This window comes from Sorex araneus, chromosome 3 (genome assembly GCF_027595985.1).
Source record: "Sorex araneus isolate mSorAra2 chromosome 3, mSorAra2.pri, whole genome shotgun sequence".
In the NCBI taxonomy this organism is placed as follows: Eukaryota; Metazoa; Chordata; class Mammalia; order Eulipotyphla; family Soricidae; genus Sorex; species Sorex araneus.
The window spans coordinates 189,575,347-189,595,958 of NC_073304.1; the positions used below are offsets into that span (position 1 = coordinate 189,575,347).

The 20,612-nt window shown below is 44.5% G+C and overlaps 1 protein-coding gene across 1 annotated transcript in view; it reads left to right on the plus strand.

The window, feature by feature from the left end:
• Positions 1–20,612, plus strand: part of ANKFY1 (ankyrin repeat and FYVE domain containing 1) — an 83,889-nt gene that overhangs the window by 46,998 nt on the left and 16,279 nt on the right. The window contains exons 9-17 of the mRNA XM_055132071.1: positions 179–247; positions 1,156–1,355; positions 4,488–4,585; positions 9,513–9,741; positions 13,004–13,102; positions 13,369–13,522; positions 16,760–16,928; positions 18,085–18,203; positions 18,846–19,002. Coding sequence (XP_054988046.1) covers positions 179–247; positions 1,156–1,355; positions 4,488–4,585; positions 9,513–9,741; positions 13,004–13,102; positions 13,369–13,522; positions 16,760–16,928; positions 18,085–18,203; positions 18,846–19,002 — 1,294 coding nt within the window. The remainder of the gene's footprint in view (positions 1–178; positions 248–1,155; positions 1,356–4,487; positions 4,586–9,512; positions 9,742–13,003; positions 13,103–13,368; positions 13,523–16,759; positions 16,929–18,084; positions 18,204–18,845; positions 19,003–20,612) is intronic.

Below are 20,612 nucleotides of genomic sequence, written 5' to 3' on the forward strand. Positions count from 1 at the left end.
CAATTTACTTGGGTTTTTTGGAGTTTTTTGAGGTTTGATCAGGGCCTTTTCTGTTTGCCAGGGCACTTGCAGTAGAGTGAAATTTCTTAAGAGTGTATTGTTATTCTGCCTGGGTGTTGAGTTTGCTTTCTGCTAGGAGTGGTGCTCAATTGGACATGTCTTCTTTTTTATTCTGCAGGACTCCCTTACACTTGTCTATCATGGCCAGAAATGAATATGTCTTCAATCAATTGCTGCAATGTAAACAGTACGTAGAAAGATGAGAGTTGCAAAAAACAGTTGTGAGGGTGGTTTTGTGAGTGAAAAAAATAATGTGTTTTAAATTCTTGTATTAAAAATTTTAATACCTAAAAGTGAAATTACAAACTTTGATGGGGTCAAGCAATAGTACAGAAGACAAGGAGCTTGCCTTGCATGCTACCAATCGGGATTTGATCTCCGTCATCCCATATGTTCTCCCAAACCTGCCAGGAGTGATCCCTGAGTGCTGAGCCAGGAGTTAGCCCGAGCACTTCTGGGTGTGGCCCTGAAGCCAAGAATAAAAACAAAAGAACTTCCTCACGGATCAGGTAGACGCCCAAAGAGCTGGGGAAGGTGCTTTACATGCAGATTCAGGTTCAGGCCACAATACTGCCTGGTCCTCTGAGCATCTCACCAGGATTGGTCTGCACACTGTGAGTTATAGCAAAACAACAACAACAACAACCAAAAAAACACAAAGGTTTTTTGGGGGAGGGGTCACACCCGGTTACTCCTGGCTCTGCACTCAGGAATTACCCCTGGTGGTGCCCGGGGGACCATATGGGATGCTGGGAATCAAACCCGGGTCAGCCGCATGGAAGGCAAACGCCCTACCCGCTGTGCTATCGCTCCAGCCCCACAAAGGTTTTTTTGTCTTTCATGTCCTGGGAAATAGCTCAAGAGTTCAAGCACACGCTCAGCCTATGCAGGGACCTGAGTTTGATCATGAGCAGTACATGACTGCTCCACTGCTGGGAGCCCGTAGTGGCCCCTGAGCTTTGCCAGGTGTGGCCCCTGTTGAAGAAAGGAAGGGAAAATAGTCTTTCAGAAAGAGTGAAGAGGAAGAAGTAAGGCTGTTGGCGGTATGGAGTGTCTGAGATTGTGTTTGCTGTTCACACTGCTTCCTAATTTCAGGTTAGATTTAGAGCTGAAAGACCACGAGGGCAGCACAGCTCTGTGGCTCGCTGTGCAGTATATCACTGTGTCTTCTGACCAGTCTGTGAACCCCTTTGAAGACCTGCCTGTGGTCAATGGAACTTCATTCGATGAAAACAGCTTTGCAGCCAGACTTATTCAGCGTGGCAGCAACACGAATGCACCCGATACAATGACAGGTAAAGTACATACCCCTAAGAGATGATATGTAGGGTCTGGAAGCCCATGAAATAGTCCATCACCGTTTTACTCAGGATTGGAAACTGAATGCCTTTATTATGAAAATTATTTTGCATATACTTTTAACTACAGTGAAAATTTGAATTGCCTTTTTTTTTTTTTTTTTATCTTTTTGCTTTAGAAAATTTGCCCAGACTCATAATCCTTTAAGTTAGAACAAACCTATCTGGGGCCAGGGATGTGCTTAGTAGTAGAGTGCATGCTTGCATACATGAGACCCCACCATAAAATCAGTCAGCCACTTTTATTTACTTACTTCATTTCACATATTTAGGACTTAAAGCTCTTTTCACCTTCTTAAAAATTATATTCCCAGGGGGACCAGAGCAATAGTATAGCAGGTACGCAGTTTGACCTAGGTTTGATTGCTGGCATCTGGTCCCCTGAGCCCCACCAGGAGTAATTCCTGAGCCCAGAGCCAGGAGGAACCCCTGAGCATCGCCTCATGTGGCCCAAGATCCACTCCCTTACCCCCACCCCCCCAAAAAAAAGAAAGGTTATATCTCAGAGCCAAAGAAATAGTACCGGACGAAAGGCACTTGCCTTGCAATGCAGCCAACCTTGGTTTGTTCCTCAGCACCACTTAAAGTTTCCAAAGAACTGCCAAGGGTTATTCCTAAGGACAGAACAAGGAGTAGCCTTTGAGCACTGCTGGGTGTAGCCCAGAAACAAAAAATTATATCCTAAAAAGCTTTTGTTTGGGTAGATTATATCTTGAATATAAACAGAAGCGTTAAAGATGCATTAAATCAGGGGAGGAGGCAAAAACTGTTTTAGTTCAGAAATCGCAAATCATTATATGTTAACATAGTTTGGGGGGAGGATGGGGCACCCTGGCAGTGCTTAGGGCTTACTGGTCTATGCACAGTGGCACTGTAGGGTCCCTGTGGTTCCATCGATCAGCTGCACTGCCCTCATCTAAGCACACACCTTAAGTCCTCTGCTGTCTCTGGGAGCCACACCTACTCCTAGCTCTGTGCCAGGGGATCATATATGGAGTGCCAAGATTGAACTGGGCTGGCCTCATGCAAGGCGAGCACCCTGCCTGCTGTTTCATCTCCCTGGCTCTGTACTTTGAGTTTTAATACAAGTTCAGGATTGTTATTTTCTTGTTTCATTTTTTATCATATGTGTGGTAATTTTAACCCACTGTTTTTCAATATTTTAATGTCTTAGTAGTCACAGATTATCTTTGTTCTATAGGGAGTTATGTAATTTTATATATGCCAGAAAGACTACCTGAATAAAAAATTGTATTATCAGGAGAAAATTATCAAGAGAAAATAACTAGGGATAGAATCACATTCTCTGAGAGAAAAGGGGGAAAGTGGTTTGAATGTAAAGGAACACTTAGACCTATCTTGCTACCTTGTTTTTATTTCTGGTGGGTTTTTTCGTGTTTTTTTTTTCCTTTTTTTGCCTTGAGGGGGTGGGTTTTTGGCCCACACTTAACTTGTACTCAGTTCATGGAACCCTCTGGGGGTTCCAGGATCAAACCCAGGTTGGTGTGTGCAAGGCAAGCACCCTACCTTCTGTGTTCTTTCCTAATTCAACTTGAGCTTTCAAATAGTATAGTGGGAGGACATGTGATTTTTTATTTCCACAAAAAAAGGAAATGGAAATTTTTGGCATGGGAGGGGTGCAGGCAGGGAGGCCCTGCCAGTAGTGCTTGGGAAATACAAGATCAGTGCTCAGATGTCAGTCTTAGTAGTACTTGGGGGACCATCAGAAGTGCCTGAAGTCACACTCAGGGCTTCTGCTTGTGCTCCAGACCATGAGCTATCTCTCTGGTCCCTGAAATGTCTTCTGTTTGTTAGTTTGGTTAGTTTTAGACCCATGCCCAACTGTACTCAGGGTTTACTCCTGGGTCTGTGCTCATTGATCACTCCTGGTGGGAATCTGGGGACCATGTCTGGTGCCAGGGATCCAACCACAATTGACTGCATGCAAAGCAAGTACCCTACTCACTGTACTATCTCTGTAGCCCTGGGAAATAAATTTTAATAGAATGATGTTTGTTCCAGAATTAAAACAATTGTGAGAGGAAATGAAAAAAAGTGTATTTTTTTTGCTTTCTATGATTTTTATTTTGAAAAGATAGTGTTAAGCCAAACATTTCCAAGCAAAGAATATATTTAAGAGCTTAGAATTAAAACTTAAAAGTGCAGAGAGAACATAGTGGTAAGGTACTTGCCTTGCACACAGCTGTCCCAGGTTTAATCCCTGGCACTGCATATGGTCTGTGAGCACTGCTGAGTCCTGTGGATAGAGCTGGTAGTAAATCCTGAACACAGCTCATTGTAGCCCAAAACTCAAAAATAAATAAAACAGGCATTTAAAATAATCTGTTTCTGGAAAAACTATAAGGTCAGTGATTTCAAAATGTTCGTGTTGCCTAGTGGTTTTCAGGCAGGGACAGAAGTGCCCCCCACTTGCATCCACCAAGAATATTTAGACAGTTTTATTTATTTATTTATTTATTTATTTATTTATTTATTTATTTTTCAAGAACACAATCTCTTTATTTCTGATATAGAAATACACTTTGGATAATGAGCAGTGATCCAAGTAGGCAATTCTTTGGTTTTCAAAATAAGGTTGGGGATTCTATTGGCATCTAGTGTACAGAAGCCAGGGATACTGCTATGTGTTAAGTGACATGTGGTCTGCTCCTCACCACAGAAAATCTGGGCTGCAATGTCAGTAGCACTAGACAACTTGTTCTAACTCACCCTCAATAGACGTAATTCACCTCTGGTCCTGGGCAGTGACACTGGAAAACCTCTGTGTCCACATGCAGAGTACTTATGTGAACTTAGATGGTTGTGGGGTACTGGAATGAGAATACAGCCTTTTGACCCCCAGCACTTCATCTGGTCCCTTGAGCACTTCCAGAAGTGATCCCTGAGCACAGCTGGGAGTGGCTCAAGAACCAGAAAGAGGGGGAAAAATGATTTCTGATTCTGTCGTGGGTTTGACAGTCAGGAAGGATGGTAGAAGGACAGGTTAGCCGCTCATGGGAGTTGATGCCTTTTTTCATGCACATTGGGAATATATCCTTTTTCTTTTAGAAAATTGCTTACTACAGCGAGCTGCTGGAGCAGGAAATGAGGCAGCAGCTCTTTTCTTGGCAACCAATGGTGCCCACGTCAACCACAGAAACAAATGGGTAAGTGTGATAGGACAGCCACAGGAGGTGGTTTTCGTCTATGGAAACAATGTCTAGAATTGTTTCCAGGTTGTTGTTGTTGTCATTGTTATCTTTGGCGGGGATGGGGGTTGGCAGCACATCTGGTGGTGTTCAGGATTCTACCATATTGGTGCTTGAGTGGTACTCAGTTCTGTGTGGTGCTGGAGATTAAACCCAGGGCTCCTACTTGCAAAGCATGCACTCCAGCCCTCAGAGCCATCTCCCTGATCCTTTTCTTTTTTTTTTTTTTTTTTTTGCTTTTTGGGTCACACCCAGCGATGCTCAGGGGTTACTCCTGGTTCTGTACTCAGGAATTACTCCTGGCAGTGCTTGGGGGACCATATGGGATGCCGGGGACTGAACCCGGGTCGGCCGTGTGCAAGGCAAACTCCCTACCCGCTGTGCTATCGCTCCGGCCCCCTGATCCTTTTCTTTTTTTCTTTTCTTTTTGTTTTAGTTTTTGTCTAAATAATACATGCAAGCGGTTAAAAACAACAGTGAATCAGATTCTTTTGTCCTCATACACTGAGGTTATTTCATTTAGCAATCATGATTTGTTGTATGTTAGATCCTAAACAAGATCATCTGGAATTCAAACTCAAATATGTTTACAAAAACCTACCAGAGTAGTCTTAGGGGTTTTGTTGGATTTTTCTGGGGCTCAGGTCTTACTCCTGGCTCTAAGCCACTCCTGCCTGGCCTTGGGGGACCGGAACCAGGTTCTGCTATGTGTGTGAGGCAAGTATTTCTCTTCTGTACTCTCTCGCTGGTGCTGGGCACATAGCCTTTGTTGTGGGAGCTACCTGGATCCACTGACTTTTCTCATTTTCTACCTCTCTATGTAGGCTTAAGCCAGTTACTTAATCTTTCTTTGTTATTGGGCCACATCCAGCTGTGTACAGGGCTAAACCCTGGTTGACCGTGTACAAATGCCCTGGAGAGCCTGGCAAGCTACCGAGAGTATTCCGCCCACACGGCAGAGCCTGCCAAGCTGCTCCTGGCGTATTTGATACGCCAAAAACAGTAACAAGTCTCATAATGGAGACGGTACTGATGCCCACTCGAGCAAATTGGTGAACAACAGAATGACAGTGCTACAGTGGTCTTGGGATCACACCCAACATCATGCTCAGGGGCTACTCCTGCCTCTGCACTCAGGAATTACTCATGGTGGTTCTCAGAGAACCATATGGGGTACCGGGGATCCAACCCAGGTTGGCTACATGCAGGGCAAACGCCCTACCTGCTGCATCTCTCCAGCCCCTAAACTAGGACCTTAAGGGTGTCCTCCCCTACCCCACCCCCTGTTTCTTTTGTTTTTTTGGTTTCTTTTTGTTTGTTTGGGGCTGGAGCAATAGCACAGAGGTTGGGCGTTCACCTTTCACGCAGCCAACCCGTGTTCGATTCCTCCACCCCTCTCAGAGAGCCTGGCAAGCTACTGAGAGTATGGAGCCTGCACGGCAGAGCCTGGCAAGCTACCCGTGTGTATTGGATATGCCAAAAATAGTAACAATTAGTCTCTCAATTTTGAGACATTACTGGTGCCCACTTGAACAAATCGATGAGCAATGGGATGACAGTGTGTAACAGTTTTGTTTGTTTGTTTTTGGGGCCACCTGGAAATGTTCAGGAGTCACTCCTGGCTCTGCATTCAGGAATTAAGGCCTGGTGGTGCTCACGGTACAATATGTGGTACTGGTGTTCAAACCCCAGTTGACTGCGTGTAATGCAAGCACCCTACTAGCCGTGTTGCTCTGGCACCTGTTTTCCCTCTTAATTCTCACATTTTAGCATCTTGTGTTGAAGAAATATCTTCTATAATTCCTTCAGTTCCAGGGTAAAACACCTTGAGGTTGATTAATTGACTCATAAATAATAAAGCATTCTCATATCAGAATGTTTCTTTTTCTAGATTCTGCATTTCCTCTCTGCATTTCTTACCTTCTCCATGCCTTTGTTTCTACCATCATGTCTTTGCTCTTTATATCATGTTTGCCCACTGTTCATTATAATCTCATCCGTCATGCTTTACTACCTTCCAGCTTTTAAAAAAAAATCCTCCAGGGCATCGCCAGGTGTGACCCAAAAAGCAAAAAAAAAAAAAAAAAAAAAAAAAATCCTCCAAATGCTAATGTTTGTAAAATGAATAATGTTCCATTAAATAACATTGGATCAAAGAGAAAAATCAAAGAATATAAAGATTCTGTAATATGAGTAACAGTGAGTGAAGACACAGCTCTCAGAACCTGTGGAAGACAGCAAAAGCTGTACTAAGAGGATTTCATAGCAATACAGGCTTATACAGGAAATGGGATAAGCTTAAAAAAAAAAAAAAGCCTAACCTTGATAAACTAGAATAAGAAAACCAACAGAATCCCAAAGCAAGTAGTAGGCAGGAAATAAAAATTAATATAATTAAATCTTGAAGAAAGAAATACTCATTGATTGGAGCTGGAGCTATAGCACAGCAGGTAAGGTGTTTGCCTTGTACGCAGCTGACCTGATTTCGATTCCCAGCATCCCATATGGTCCCCTGAGCACCGCCAGGAGTAATTCCTGAATGTAGGAGCCAGGAGTAACCCCTGTGTAACATCAGGTGTGACCCAGAAAACAAAAAACAAAAAGAAATACTCATTGAGATTTGCTTGCTATCCACTTACCAAAATTTTAATTCTGAGAGCATCATTTCTTCTCTCTCTCTCTCTCTCTCTTCTCTTTTTTTTTTTTCAATCTGTGAATCATCTTTTATCCTTTTCCTATACTAGGAACCCGTATGTCTACTCCAGATTTTTTCTTTTTAGGAAAATTGAAAACTTGTTAGTTTTCTCTCAATTGCTCAAACTTCTAACCTCTATTCTTTAAAAACTGTTTTTATTGTTGTAGTTAAAGTAACATGTTTTTTTCTTTTTCTTTATTATTTTTTTACCGAAACTTTATTTATAGTAAACAACTGTAAGCCACAGTACCTAAATAAAAATTTAAAAAAATAATTAAAATTTAGAAAATCCTCCCTTGAATACGTTTTCTATCAGTGATTCTTTCTCTAGTAATCATAGCAAGACTAGGTGAAATCTAGGATGTGTCTAGGTCAGCACAGCATTTGAGACCTGGCTTAAAAGCGAGGTGACAGTGAGAGAGACCTGCAGAAAAGCCTGGAATGCTCCTGTCAGGCCTTTAGACTTTATCCCATGGGGAGAGTGGACCCACAGGTGGGCTTTGAGGCATCAAGCACTAGGACTATTTTAGAATTGAGACTGTTGCCTGGAAGAGCTGTTAAAGTGTGTGTACCATTTTCAGGCTGGAGCGGGGTGAGAGTCGTCCTCCTGACTTCTGATACCATGTTTGAATCCAAAGGGCCCAGTTACAGAGGAAGAGCAGAATTACAGTTAGTGGGATATATCTGCATCTTCCTTTCAGATGCATTTTTGTATCAGGTCATTCTTATTCTGTGATGCCAGACATCAGACCCACGGCCTCACACACACATCAAGGCAAGGCCTCTGTGCAGTTACATCTCAACTCCTAATACCAAGTTTTCTTAATAAAGAATTAGTAAATAACTTCTGTCTGAGTAAAGGAATCAAGCCAATATTTATCCTTTCATCTCTTATCTTCAGAAACAAAGCTTCTCTTCCATGGTGAGGAGGAGGACTCTTGGGGTGAGGCAGATTTGTGTCAGCAGAAAAGTATTTTTGCTTGTTGCTAGAAGTTACCTATAACTCAGAAATGTAAAAATAGCTTTCAAAGACTCAAAGCAGTTCACATGGAGATAGGTACTGTAAACAATGCAGGGTGTTTTGAAGGTCTTTATTGTGGCAGGGGGCTATTGTTCACCTCACTCCTGGCTGTGCTGGGCCTGGGAAATATATGTGGTGTTGGGCATCAAGCCGGCCTGGCCACATGTATGGCAAGAACCTTCATCTCTGTAGCCCCTGATAGTGTAGTTTGACGTGAAGCTGAGCTTGCTTTTTCTTGATTCATTTTTTTTCCCCTGTTGACCCCCAACTTGTATGTAGTATGAAAGTCCTTGAGAAATAGGAAAATAATCTCTCTGAGTTAGTGTTTTAATAGGTGTTTTATGTAATGCCGATTAAAAACATGTAAAGTAGAGGAAGGAGGATCTCGACCAAAGTTCAAAATGAGGGTGTAAGCTGGTCAGAGAAACCAAACGTGGGGTGTGCCAGTAGGGCCAGGAGGAGAAATGGTCAAACCAGCAGCACCGTTTTATCTCTGAGGTGTAACTATGAGGCTCTTCCCTTAAAAGATGTTTATTTGGGGGGACCAGAGTGATAGTATAGCATGTAGTGTACTTGTGTTGCATGTGGCTGACCTGGTTCTGTCGCCACTGCTGTATACATACAGTCCTCTAAGTCCCACCAGGAGTAATCCCTGAGCATACCCAGCTATGGTCTAAACTCAAAAACAAACAACCAAAGAATGTTGTTATTTTATATAGAGAGAGTACAGGTATTAAGGCACTTGTTCTGCATCCCTCTGACCCTGGCTCAAATCCCCAGCGCCAAATACTGTCCCCTGAGCACAGAGCCAGGAATAGCCCTGGAGTATTGCTGCTTGTGGACCAAACCCCCCAAAATATGTTTCAGTGACACATGGGAGTTTAATCATATTTTTAAATAGCTAGCAAAATAATTATTAAATGAATTGAAGGGTACTTAAGGCCAGTGGATGAAGTGGGTGATCGGTGGATGCTTGGGACGCATTTTCCAGTGTCTTTGTTTCTCCAGACACAGATGATGGCACAGGGGAGGGGAAGGAGAGAAGACGGAGATAGTTTGGCAGTAGCCATGGTGGTCAGCAGAATTTCAGCACCTAGGCTCAGTATTCCTTTGAGAGGGGAATCCATATCTTATTAAGTACTTCAGTTGGGGTGTTTGTTTCTGCGTAGGGAGAAACCCCGTTGCACACAGCCTGCCGGCATGGCCTGGCAAACCTCACCGCAGAGCTCTTGCAGCAGGGTGCCAACCCAAACCTGCAGACAGCAGAAGCTCTGCCCTTGCCCAAGGAGGCTGCAGCCCTGCCCAGCTCGGGGGATGGCATCTATCTGCAAACACCACTGCATATGGCAATTGCCTACAATCATCCAGATGTGGTGTCTGTCATCCTTGAGCAGAAAGGTAAGTGTGGGAATTACTGCCTCTCCCTTTGATTTGTAGACAGTGGGGTTTGACTTGTTCATTACAAAGGTGTTTTTTTTTTCCCTTTTATGCTTTGGTTTTCTGTGCCTCTAAATCATCTTAAGTCAAACTAGATCACATATAGTCTGGTTCGAAGCTCTTTTTTCCCTTATATACATTTGCTGGGTGTGCCTGGTTATTCCTCTTGTTAAGATATAGCCATCACTAATTTTAAAATTAGGATTGCCTTGGCTTGGGCTCTGTTACTTAGAGTTGCTGTGGCAGCTTCTGCATGTGGCAGTCAGTCCTCTCCTGCCTCTGAGCTTCCCTGGCAGGTGATCCAGGAGCTGGGAGCCAGAAAGAGACCAGGGAAAGCCCTCTGGTTGGGGGAGTCCATGATCCTCAGCAAACTCTCTTCAGGCCAGAAGTGCTCACCAGACTGAGCATGTGTCTTGCATGTAGGAGGCCCTGCCACTGCATGATTCCCCTGGGCACCACCGGGAACAGCACAGCACTAGGAGTAGTCCTTGAGCACCACCGAGTATGATTCAGAAAGAAACCAAAAAAAGAAGAAAACCATCTTTAGGTTTCCTTGTTTCTGTTCTGAAATTTGTTTTACTCTTTCCTGCAACTTTGTTAAGGCCATCTCTGTTAAATTTGTGCTGCTGTGCTTGTGGTATGAAGAGAAGGTATTTTAGGCAGAATCTCAATCTCTCTCTCTCTCTCTCTCTCTCTCTCAATCTCTCTCTCTCTCTCTCTTTCTCCCCCTCGCTGTCCCCCCTCCTCTCTCACTCTCCCCCCCCCCCACTTTTGCCTTTTTTGAACCCTATCCAGCTTTCCTCAGTGGCTCAGGAGGAGTATATGGAGTACTGGGGTCAGACCTAGGCCAGGCAAGCCCCTTACCTGTTGTACTATCTCTCCAGCCCCCACTTTCTCACAAAAATTTTACAATGGGGCTAGAGTGATAGTATGGTGGGTAGGACTCTTGCCTTGAATGTGGCTGACCCAGGTTAGATCCTGAGCATCCCATATGGTCCCCCAACCCCCTCCATGAGCACTCTCAGGAGTAGGTAGGACAAATTTCACTTGGGCATTATTATCTTTAAATTTTTCAGCAATTAAGTGGTTGTTGTTTCCATAGTAGAACATATTTTCCTTTTTTTTTTTTTTTGTTTGTTTTTGGGCCTTACCTGGTGGTGCTTAGGGCTTACTCCTGCCTCTGTGCTCAAGGATCATTCTTGGTGGGCTCAGGGACCATATCAGATATGAGGAGTCCCAATTTGAATCAGCCACATGCAAGACAAATTCCCTACCTGTTGTATTAATCACTCTGGCCCCTATTTTCCTTTTGTGATGATTCCGTGCATTAAACTTTAAAGAAATTTGTTTTTTTGGGGTCTAGTGATGTGACTCAAGTATAGACTGCCTGCCTACCTTGTTGCAAGCATGAAGCTAAGTATATGATCTGTGACACACCCCATCCAGTGTGTTAAGCAGCACAGTTGCACAGGTGCAAACTACAGTGAGTTTTGTGACCAGATGTGTCACTCACATCATCACAACAGCAACAGAGGGAAGAAAGTAGGGGGAAAGTTCATTTTCCCCATCAGTTTTTTCCAAAGTATCAGCCCCAAATGGGCCTTACTCCCCACAAGAAGATATATCAGTTCTCTTTGTATAGAAATGATTATACTATGGGGCTGAAGTGATAGTACAGTGGGTAGGGTGCTTATCTTGCATATGATAGGCCTAGGTTTGTCCCATGGCATCCCATTTGGTCCTCTGAGTACCACCAGGAGTAATTCCGAGTGCAAAGACAGGTATGGCCCAAAACCAAAAAAAAAAGATTGTATTATAGCCTGTCAGTTTGAAATTTGAGTCTTGTTCCTATCATCTTTTTCTTTTTTTGGAAATTTATTTATTTATTTATTCATTTATTTTTTAATTGAGTTACCGTGAGAACAGTTACAGGGGTTTTAGGATCGAGTCTCAGTCATACTATGCTCAAATACCCATCCTTTCACCAGTGCATATGTTCTACCACCAATAACCCCAGCATACCCCCCCCCTACTCCCCTCTGCTGTGTGGCAGATGATTTTCACTTTACTCTTTTCTTACTTTGATTACATTCAATTTTCGACAGGAAACTCACTATCATTATTTGGAGTTTTTCCCCCAACAGCCAGACTTGTCGGAATGGCATCATTAGATTGTATGTTTTCTATTGTTGGTAGTGAAGAGCATATGATGTTGCGTGGTCTCGAAAGCAGCCACCCAATTTTGGAATTCTGGTATTAAGTCCAGAGGTATTTCTGCCAGCAGCCGCTGCATTTCGAGATTGGTTTTTGTGGCGCTGGGATCATGGCCGTTCAGGAGCAGAGGAGCTGTTCATGGGTGACCGCTCAGGATCTCATTTGGGAAGGAGGCAGGGCCGGTTCTGCCTCCCCCATCGCAAGATTCCCCATGTATCCCATCCCATCACTGCAAACTCTTACCTCTCTGTCCAGTTTGGCAGTCGCCATGCTGTCCAGGGGGGAAAAGGCCAAGGGACAGAAACCCTTCCCCTCCCGGGGCTGCATGGGGCCTTAGCTTAGTTCAGAGTTCAGGAGTATATCTGCCAGCAGCCACTGCATACTGAGACTGGTTTATGTGCCTCTGGGATAATGGACGCTCAGGGGTGGCAGAGCCATTCCTGAGCATCTATTTTGTATATCAGGAAAGGTTGTGCGGCCGCATAAGTGGCCATGTGGTTTGGAGATGTCCCAGTCCCGCATACTGGAGCCGTGTTAGTAGAAGCTCAGTGTCGCTGGGGCTCCATCTGGAGAAGGCTTGCTGGCTGTACCTTCTCCGTTTGGCACCCTAGTGTTGTTGGCCCAGTCTGGGGTCCGGAGCAATCTCTGGCTTGCAGTGCTGCCAGAACGGCCCGGATTCTTCACTGCTGATTGTGGCAAGATGGCGCCGAGGGAGGGTTGAGGGCGTGACTTTTGACTGCCGGGGTGAATTAGAAACTGGGCTGGTGCCGCCCCGTTCCAGTGCCCCCCGTGGTTTGGAGATGTCCCAGTCCTGCATACCGGAGCCCTGTTAGTAGAAGCTTAGTGTCTCTGGGGCTCCATCTGGAGAACGCGTGCTGGCTGTACCTTCTCCGTCTGGCACCCCGGTGTTGTTGGCCCAGTCTGGGGTCCGGAGCAAATTGTTCCTATTGTCTTTAAATATTACCTTGGGATGATAAAACAAATGTTCTTGTCCTTTTAAAATTTTCAGCTAATGCTCTTCACGCCACCAACAACTTACAAATCATTCCAGACTTCAGTCTCAAAGATTCCCGAGACCAGACTGTTCTGGGCCTGGCATTGTGGACTGGTAAGGCTATGCCAGGGGCTTTTGTTCTATAGGCATCTGATGGGTGGGTATGAGACAGGGTATGAAAAAGGTAGTTGGGGGGGGGGTGGGGATCGTAGCTAATAATTTAGTTGTAAAATATCTTTCTGTTGGAGTGAATCCTTTAACATCCAGGAGAAAACTGCTTACTTTTTGAAGCTGCAAGGGTTTCTCTGTTGTGGTCAGATGTTGAGAAGGTGGGAAAAACTGAATGTATATTCATCAGGGATGTGTTTTTTTTTTTCCAGGCATGCACACAATCGCAGCCCAGTTGCTGGGCTCAGGGGCTTGCATTAATGACACCATGTCTGACGGGCAGACCCTGCTGCACATGGCCATGCAGCGTCAGGACAGCAAGAGCGCTCTATTCCTGCTGGAGCACCAGGCCGACATCAATGTCAGGTAGGCTGGGCGGCACTGCCAGGGCACTTCATCACCTCATGGTTCCAAAAAGCCTTTCACGTGTGACCATGTTTTTAGTTTGGTTTTTGGCTTGGGGCCCTCCCCAGAGGTTCACAGAGATGACTCCTGCACATTGCTCAGAGCTGGGGATCGAACCCAGGGCTCCCAAATCCAAAGCAACACACTCCAACCCTTTGAGCTATCTCCTCAGTCCCCTGAAAATATTTTTTGTCTCTTGTAAAATAAAGCAAACAATATCTTTGTAAAAGTTCAAGTGCAATGTTACCATTAAACATAATTGGAAATTGCAAAAGGGAATTCTGCTTGCTGTCACTTGGACCTCTCAGGACTGCACAGAATTGAACAGTCCCATTATCAAGGGCTGTGGAGATTATTGCAAAGCCTGGAACACAGGCTTCGAATGTGGAAATCCCAGGTTGGTCCCCAGGACTGACCTCAAGCACTATGCCAGGACTAGTCCCTTAGCAGTGTCAAGTGTAATCCCAAAACAACAAAAAATAGACCGAAATTCTTTAAAAAAAAAAAAATTTTTTTTTTAATTTGCAGTGAAATTTATCTACAGTGTAAGATGAGTCTTAATGATTAGGTGAAAGAAGTTGGAAGTTAGGGTGGCCTTTGTAAGGGAGCTTTCTCTTCGTGGGGAGGAGTGACGTCTCCCAAGCAGTTCTGGGTGTCATCAGAGCCACCATGATGGTGCTTGGCTGAACAACTTGCAGTGCCAGGAATCAAATTGGTGTCTTCGCATGCCAACCTTGCACTCCAGTGCTTTGTGCTATCTCCCCTGGCCCCTATTTAGTATGCCTTTAAAATCAGTTGTATGATCGTGCCCCAGAAAATCAGGTACCTCGGAATCAGCTTAACCAAGGAAGTAAAAGACCTTTACAAAGAAAACTACATAACGCTACTCCATGAAATCAAAGAGGACATGAGGAAATGGAAACATATACCCTGCTCGTGGATAGGGAGAATCAATGTTGTCAAAATGGCAATACTCCCTAAAGCATTATACAGATTCAATGCGATCCCTATAAATATACCCATGACATTCTTCAAAGAAATGGATCAAGCAATCCTAAAATTCATATGGAATAACAAACGTCCAAGGATAGCTAAAACAATTCTTGGGAAAAAGATGATGGGAGGCATCACCATCCCCAACCTCAAACTTTACTACAAAGCAGTAACAATTAAAACAGCATGGTACTGGAACAAAGGCAGAGCCATAGACCAATGGAACAGGGTGGAATATCCCTACACACAACCCCAAATGTATGACCATCTAATCTTTGATAAGGGAGCAAGAGATGTGAAGTGAAGCAAGGAAAGCCTCTTTAACAAATGGTGCTGGCACAACTGGACAACCACATGCAAAAAAATGGGTTTAGACCTTGACCTGACACCATGCACAAAAGTCAGATCAAAATGGATTAAAGACCTCAACATTAGACCACAAACCATAAGGTACATTGAAGACAAGGTCGGCGAAACCCTCCACGATATTGAAGATAAAGGTATCTTCAAAGGTGACACGGAACTAAGCAATCTAGTAAAAACAGAGATCAACAAATGGGACTACATTAAACTAAAAAGCTTCTGCACCGCAAGAGATACAGTGACCAGAATACAAAGACTATCCACAGAATGGGAAAGGATATTTACACAATACCCATCAGATAAGGGGTTGATATCAATGGTATATAAAGCACTGGTTGAGCTCTACAAGAAGAAAACATCCAACCCCATCAAAAAATGGGGCAAAGAAATGAACAGAAACTTTACCAAGGAAGAAATACGAATGGCCAAAAGGCACATGAAAAAGTGCTCTGCATCACTAATCATCAGAGAGATGCAGATCAAAACAACCATGAGATACCACCTCACACCACAGAGACTAGCACACATCCAAAAGAACAAAAGCAACCGCTGTTGGAGAGGATGTGGGGAGAAAGGGACCCTTCTTCACTGCTGGTGGGAATGCCGACTGGTTCAGCCCTTCTGGAAAACAATTTGGACGACTCTCAAAAAATTAGATATTGAATTCCCATTTGACCCAGCAATACCACTGCTGGGAATATATCCCAGAGAGGCAAAAAAGTACAATCGAAACAACATCTGCACATGTATGTTCATCGCAGCACTGTTTACAATAGCCAGAATCTGGAAAAAACCCGAATGCCCCAGAACGGATGACTGGTTGAGCAAACTTTGGTACATCTATACAATGGAATACTATGCAGCTGTTAGAAAAAAGGAGGTCAAGAATTTTGTAGTCAAGTGGATGGGCATGAAAAGTTTCATGCTGAGTGAAATGAGTCAGAAAGAGAGAGACAGACATAGAAAGATTGCACTCATCTATGGTATATAGAATAACAGAGTGGGAGACTAACACCCAAGAACTGTAGAAATAAGTACCAGGAGGTTGACTCCATGGCTTCGAGGCTGGCCTCACGTTCCGGGGAAAGGTCAACTCAGAGAAGCGATCACCAACTACATTGTAGTCGAAGGCCATGTGGGGGAAGGGAGTTGCGGGCTGAATGAGGGCTAGAGACTGAGCACAGCGGCCACTCAACACCTTTATTGCAAACCACAACAGCTAATTAGAGAGAGAAAACAGAAGGGAATGCCTTGCCACAGTGGCAGGGTGGGGTGGCGGGGAGATGGGATTGGGGAGGGTGGGAGGGACACTGGGTTTACGGGTGGTGGAGAATGGGCACTGGTGAAGGGATGGGTTCCCAAACTTTGTATGAGGGAAGTATAAGCACAAAAGTGTATAAATCTGTAACTGTACCCTCACGGTGATTCTCTAATTAAAAATAAATAAATTTAAAAAAAAATAAATAAAATCAGTTGTATGCCCCAAACCAATAAGTCAACAGTCTTTGTGGGGCAGAGAGCTAGTATAGAGGGTAATGCACCAGCCCTTGTACTCGGCCAGCCCATCAACCGTCTTTGACTCCTGGCATCACATGGACCCACACCCCACCAGGAATGAGCCCTAAGTACCACTGCATGCGACCCAAAAAGCAAAAAAGAAGCGTGGCTGCTGTTTTCAGAATATGGCAATACCAAATGCTATTGACAGGTTAAATTCTCCCCAAAGAATATTAAAAAATGTGAGTGAAATTTAAATAATACAGTGAATTCTGGCCTCTGAAATGTTTCTTTATTATTTGGCTCCAGTTCTGAATGTTGGTTTTGGTGTGTTTTTCCTGACAGGACTCAAGATGGGGAGACAGCCTTGCAGCTGGCCATCAGAAATGAGCTTCCACTTGTCGTGGATGCCATATGCACCCGAGGAGCTGATATGTCTGTACCGGACGAGAAAGGGAACCCCCCACTGTGGCTTGCACTGACCAATAATCTGGAGGATATTGCATCGACTCTGGTGAGAGGAGCTTCAGCCTCTTTATACATAAGTGGGGATGTTTTGCATCAGTGAAGCGATGTCTGCATAGCAGTCAAAAGGAGCAAGAGATCTGCTGTGTAGCAAATTAAGACGAGCAGTCCAGGGTCGCTTAGACTTGTAGTTTGTGGGGTTGGCTCAGTAGTACAGCGGGACAGGGCACTTGGCTGACCTAGGTTTGATCCCTGGCACCGCCTATAGGTACCCCAAGACCTGCAAGGTCTTGAGTGCAGAACTAGGAGTCAGCCCAAAAAGGACAGACAGTGTTGCCCAAAGATGAAAATACAAGGGGACAGGGTAGCGGAGGGAGGGAAAGAGCGTCAGTCAGTGCTTCTGTCTTTAGGTCTTTATATTTGCAAAAAGTACCCAAAAGCCACAGAGCTCAAGAGTCTTCTCCTGTCATGGGTTAATTTGATGGACTGCCCATACTGTCAACAACAGTGATGAATTCTAAATCCCATGGTTGTCTCCTGTTTTCAAAGGCAGACACACCCACCCACTGACACCCCCACCCCCGGCCCCGGCCCACGTAGATGTAGATGGGAAGTTCTCTTTCAGCTTCCTGGAGGGCCTAAAATGAGACATTAAGACATTTTGCACCTGTGAGTTTTAACCATTTATTATTGCAATTAACTATTAATTACAGGCGTTACTGAGGGTTTATGAATGCTTGTGTATGCACACGCTTTTTGCGTTTTCTGTGTCTTTCATTTCTGCCTTCCCATATGGTGTTGTGTGTGTGTTTGTGCTCTACTGCTGAACTACATGCCCAGCCCTCACAGAACAGATTTAACTAGTGTTAAAAAACCAGTATGGACTGGAGCGATTAGCACAGCAGGTAGGGCGTTTGCCTTGCACTCGGCCCACCCAGGTTCAATTCCCAGCAACCCATATGATCCCCCGAGCACTGCCAGAAGTAATTTCTGAGTGCATGAGCCAGGAGTAACCCCTGTACATCGCCAGGTGTGACCCAAAACAAAACAAAACAAAAAACAGTAGTAGGTGGAACAGATTGTCATTGTCAATCTCATTGTCAGCTGATCCTGCCAGAAAAATAGATATAATGATGTGTATAGTGTAAAGAGATAATGAAAACTTGTACCTTGCTAGTCTGAGAGTAACTTATATTTCTCTGCAGGTCCGACATGGTTGTGATGCCACCTGCTGGGGTACAGGACCCAGTGGGTGCCTTCAGACACTCCTGCACAGAGCCATCGACGAAAACAATGAGTCTACTGCCTGCTTTCTCATTCGTAGGTGCGAGGATCCAAAATTACTCTTTAAATCTTAATTAGCGATTTGCAAACTTGCTCTTCTTATTTTAGTCTACATATAGTCTTTCCATACCTGTAGCTGGCTTGACTTCCATTATCTAGGCAGCCAGGGGATCTTTGTTCTGCTAGGTCAGGCCTACTGGGAAAGAGACTCTTGGACCCAGATCCAATAATCTGCTAAGTCAGATTATTGGGGGCCTTCTGGGCTCTTTTTGTCATATAGACCAGTTCACACTCTGTAGCCAGAAAGCTGTCCTGGAAGATGCTGGGTGACTGATGTAGCACTGCCAGATACGTGGGCAAACCCAGTGTGTATGCCGGGTGGGAGGCAAGCCTCATCAAGTACAGTAGTTCTGAGACTTTAAAGGCTACACAACCCTTGAGGAACTTTAAAAATTTCCGTTGTCCCCCAAAGCAATTGCCTCCAAAAGCAATTACAGAAGACTCTATGGAGTGGGCCCCCGACACACCAGTATTTGAGGCCAAAGACCCAAGCACAGAGCAGTCCTTGGCAGCAGGAGCTTTTTTGCCGATTGGGTCAGAGTGCTGCTCTGTGTTTATGAGCACGCCTTTGGCTAGGTGGAAGCATTGCTATTAAAGCCTTCCTTTTACATCTTCCTCGCAGTGGCTGTGATGTGAATAGTCCCAGAAAACCAGGTCCTAATGGAGAAGGAGAGGAAGAGGCCAGAGATGGGCAGACCCCCTTGCATTTGGCAGCCTCCTGGGGACTGGAGGAGACCGTGCAGTGTCTTTTGGAGTTTGGGGCCAATGTCAATGCACAGGTATGGAGAATTTCTCTTTCCTGGGAAGTAGATGATAACTCAAGAACTGGGAATCTTGTGGCAATGGACCTTCAGCCTCTTTTACTGTTGAATGGGGTGCGGCACAGACAGATGAAGTGGCTTTCTCTGTGTTAAATGGACTGCCAGGAAGTTTAATTACTTCAAATTAGGACTTTTCTTCTTTGGGGGCCTTGGAGCACAGGAGTTAAAGTGCTTGCCTTGCACACACTGACCCTGGTTCCATCCCCAGCACCACATTTCATGCTCTGTCCCCATCTCCACCCCCCACTCTCTGAACCACCAGGATAAGCCATCAGCACTGCTAGGTGTGGACCCCTCTTCCCTCCACAAGAAAAGATGTTTCTCTTTTGTGCCTTGGTCCTGTTGATAGCATGAGAAGATTGGTTCTTCCTTACCTTCTATTCCTATTAGTTACATTTTTTCATTGGTGGTTTTATCTAGTTTCAAGCTGCATTAATGTTCAGGAAAATGTTCCATTAACTCAGTTGAGACCCTGCGTTATCTTCTTCCTTTCTTCCTTTCAGCATTCTAGCCTGTGAAGGTGAGAACACACTATCCGCAACAGGGTCAGGAATGGTCTAACTTAGAGAGAGGGAGGGTGAGTGCAGACCTCCTGACCAGGCTTGTTTGTGTGGGGCCTGCTGCTGCCCCTGAGTCATTGCCTCTCATTTCCTGGAGGGTGGTGTGACACGAGTGGCTTTCAGTCATTTTTGTATCTATTGTCTTTGAAAAAAGCCAATTTCAAACACAGAGTGGTAGTATTGAATTTTAGAACTAAAAAAAGAAATTTAAGTTATTCTCCTTCAGGTACAATGAAAAGGAGGCCTTCACTTAGTATGGTGGGACTGTGAACTACTTCTCTGTCTAAGGAAAATAGTCTGGGCACTTCTCAAAGACTTGGGAAATAGAACTACCAAATTGCACTCCTTGGCATCTGTCCCAAGAACAGAAAAATGCCAATTTGAAAAGATACAAACAATTCAAGTGCCCAAGTACATATGAGTGGATAAATAAAATGGTGTATATAAAACAGTAGAATAGGGGCTGGAGAGATAGCACAGCGGGTAGGGCGTTTGCCTTGCACGCGGCCGACCCGGGTTCGAATCCCAGCATCCCATATGGTCCCCCTGAGCGCCGCCAGGGGTAATTCCTGAGTGCATGAGCCAGGAATGACCCCTGTGCATTGCCAGGTGTGACCCAAAAAGCAATAAATAAATAAATAAATAAATAAATAAATAAATAAATAAATAAATAAATAAAACAGTAGAATACTGAATTATAAGTTAAGTGAAAAAAAATCAGAAAGACAAACACTGGATAATCTCACTCATGTGGTACTTAAGTAAAGCAGGAAAGTAGATAGTGGTCAGTAAAAACAAATCAGACTCAGACAGCAGAACTGAAGTCACTGAGGTCGGGGAGGATGAAAAGGGACCCCAGAACCATGATGCTGAGTGAAGAACGTTAATATGGTACTCTTACATCAGGGGCTGGGGGAGAGCTCAGTGGGCTGAGCCTCCTTCGCATGCAGGAGGCTTCGTATGTGGCTTTGGTTCCTGGCACCAGCCCCCGAAAAGAAAGCCAGCTGT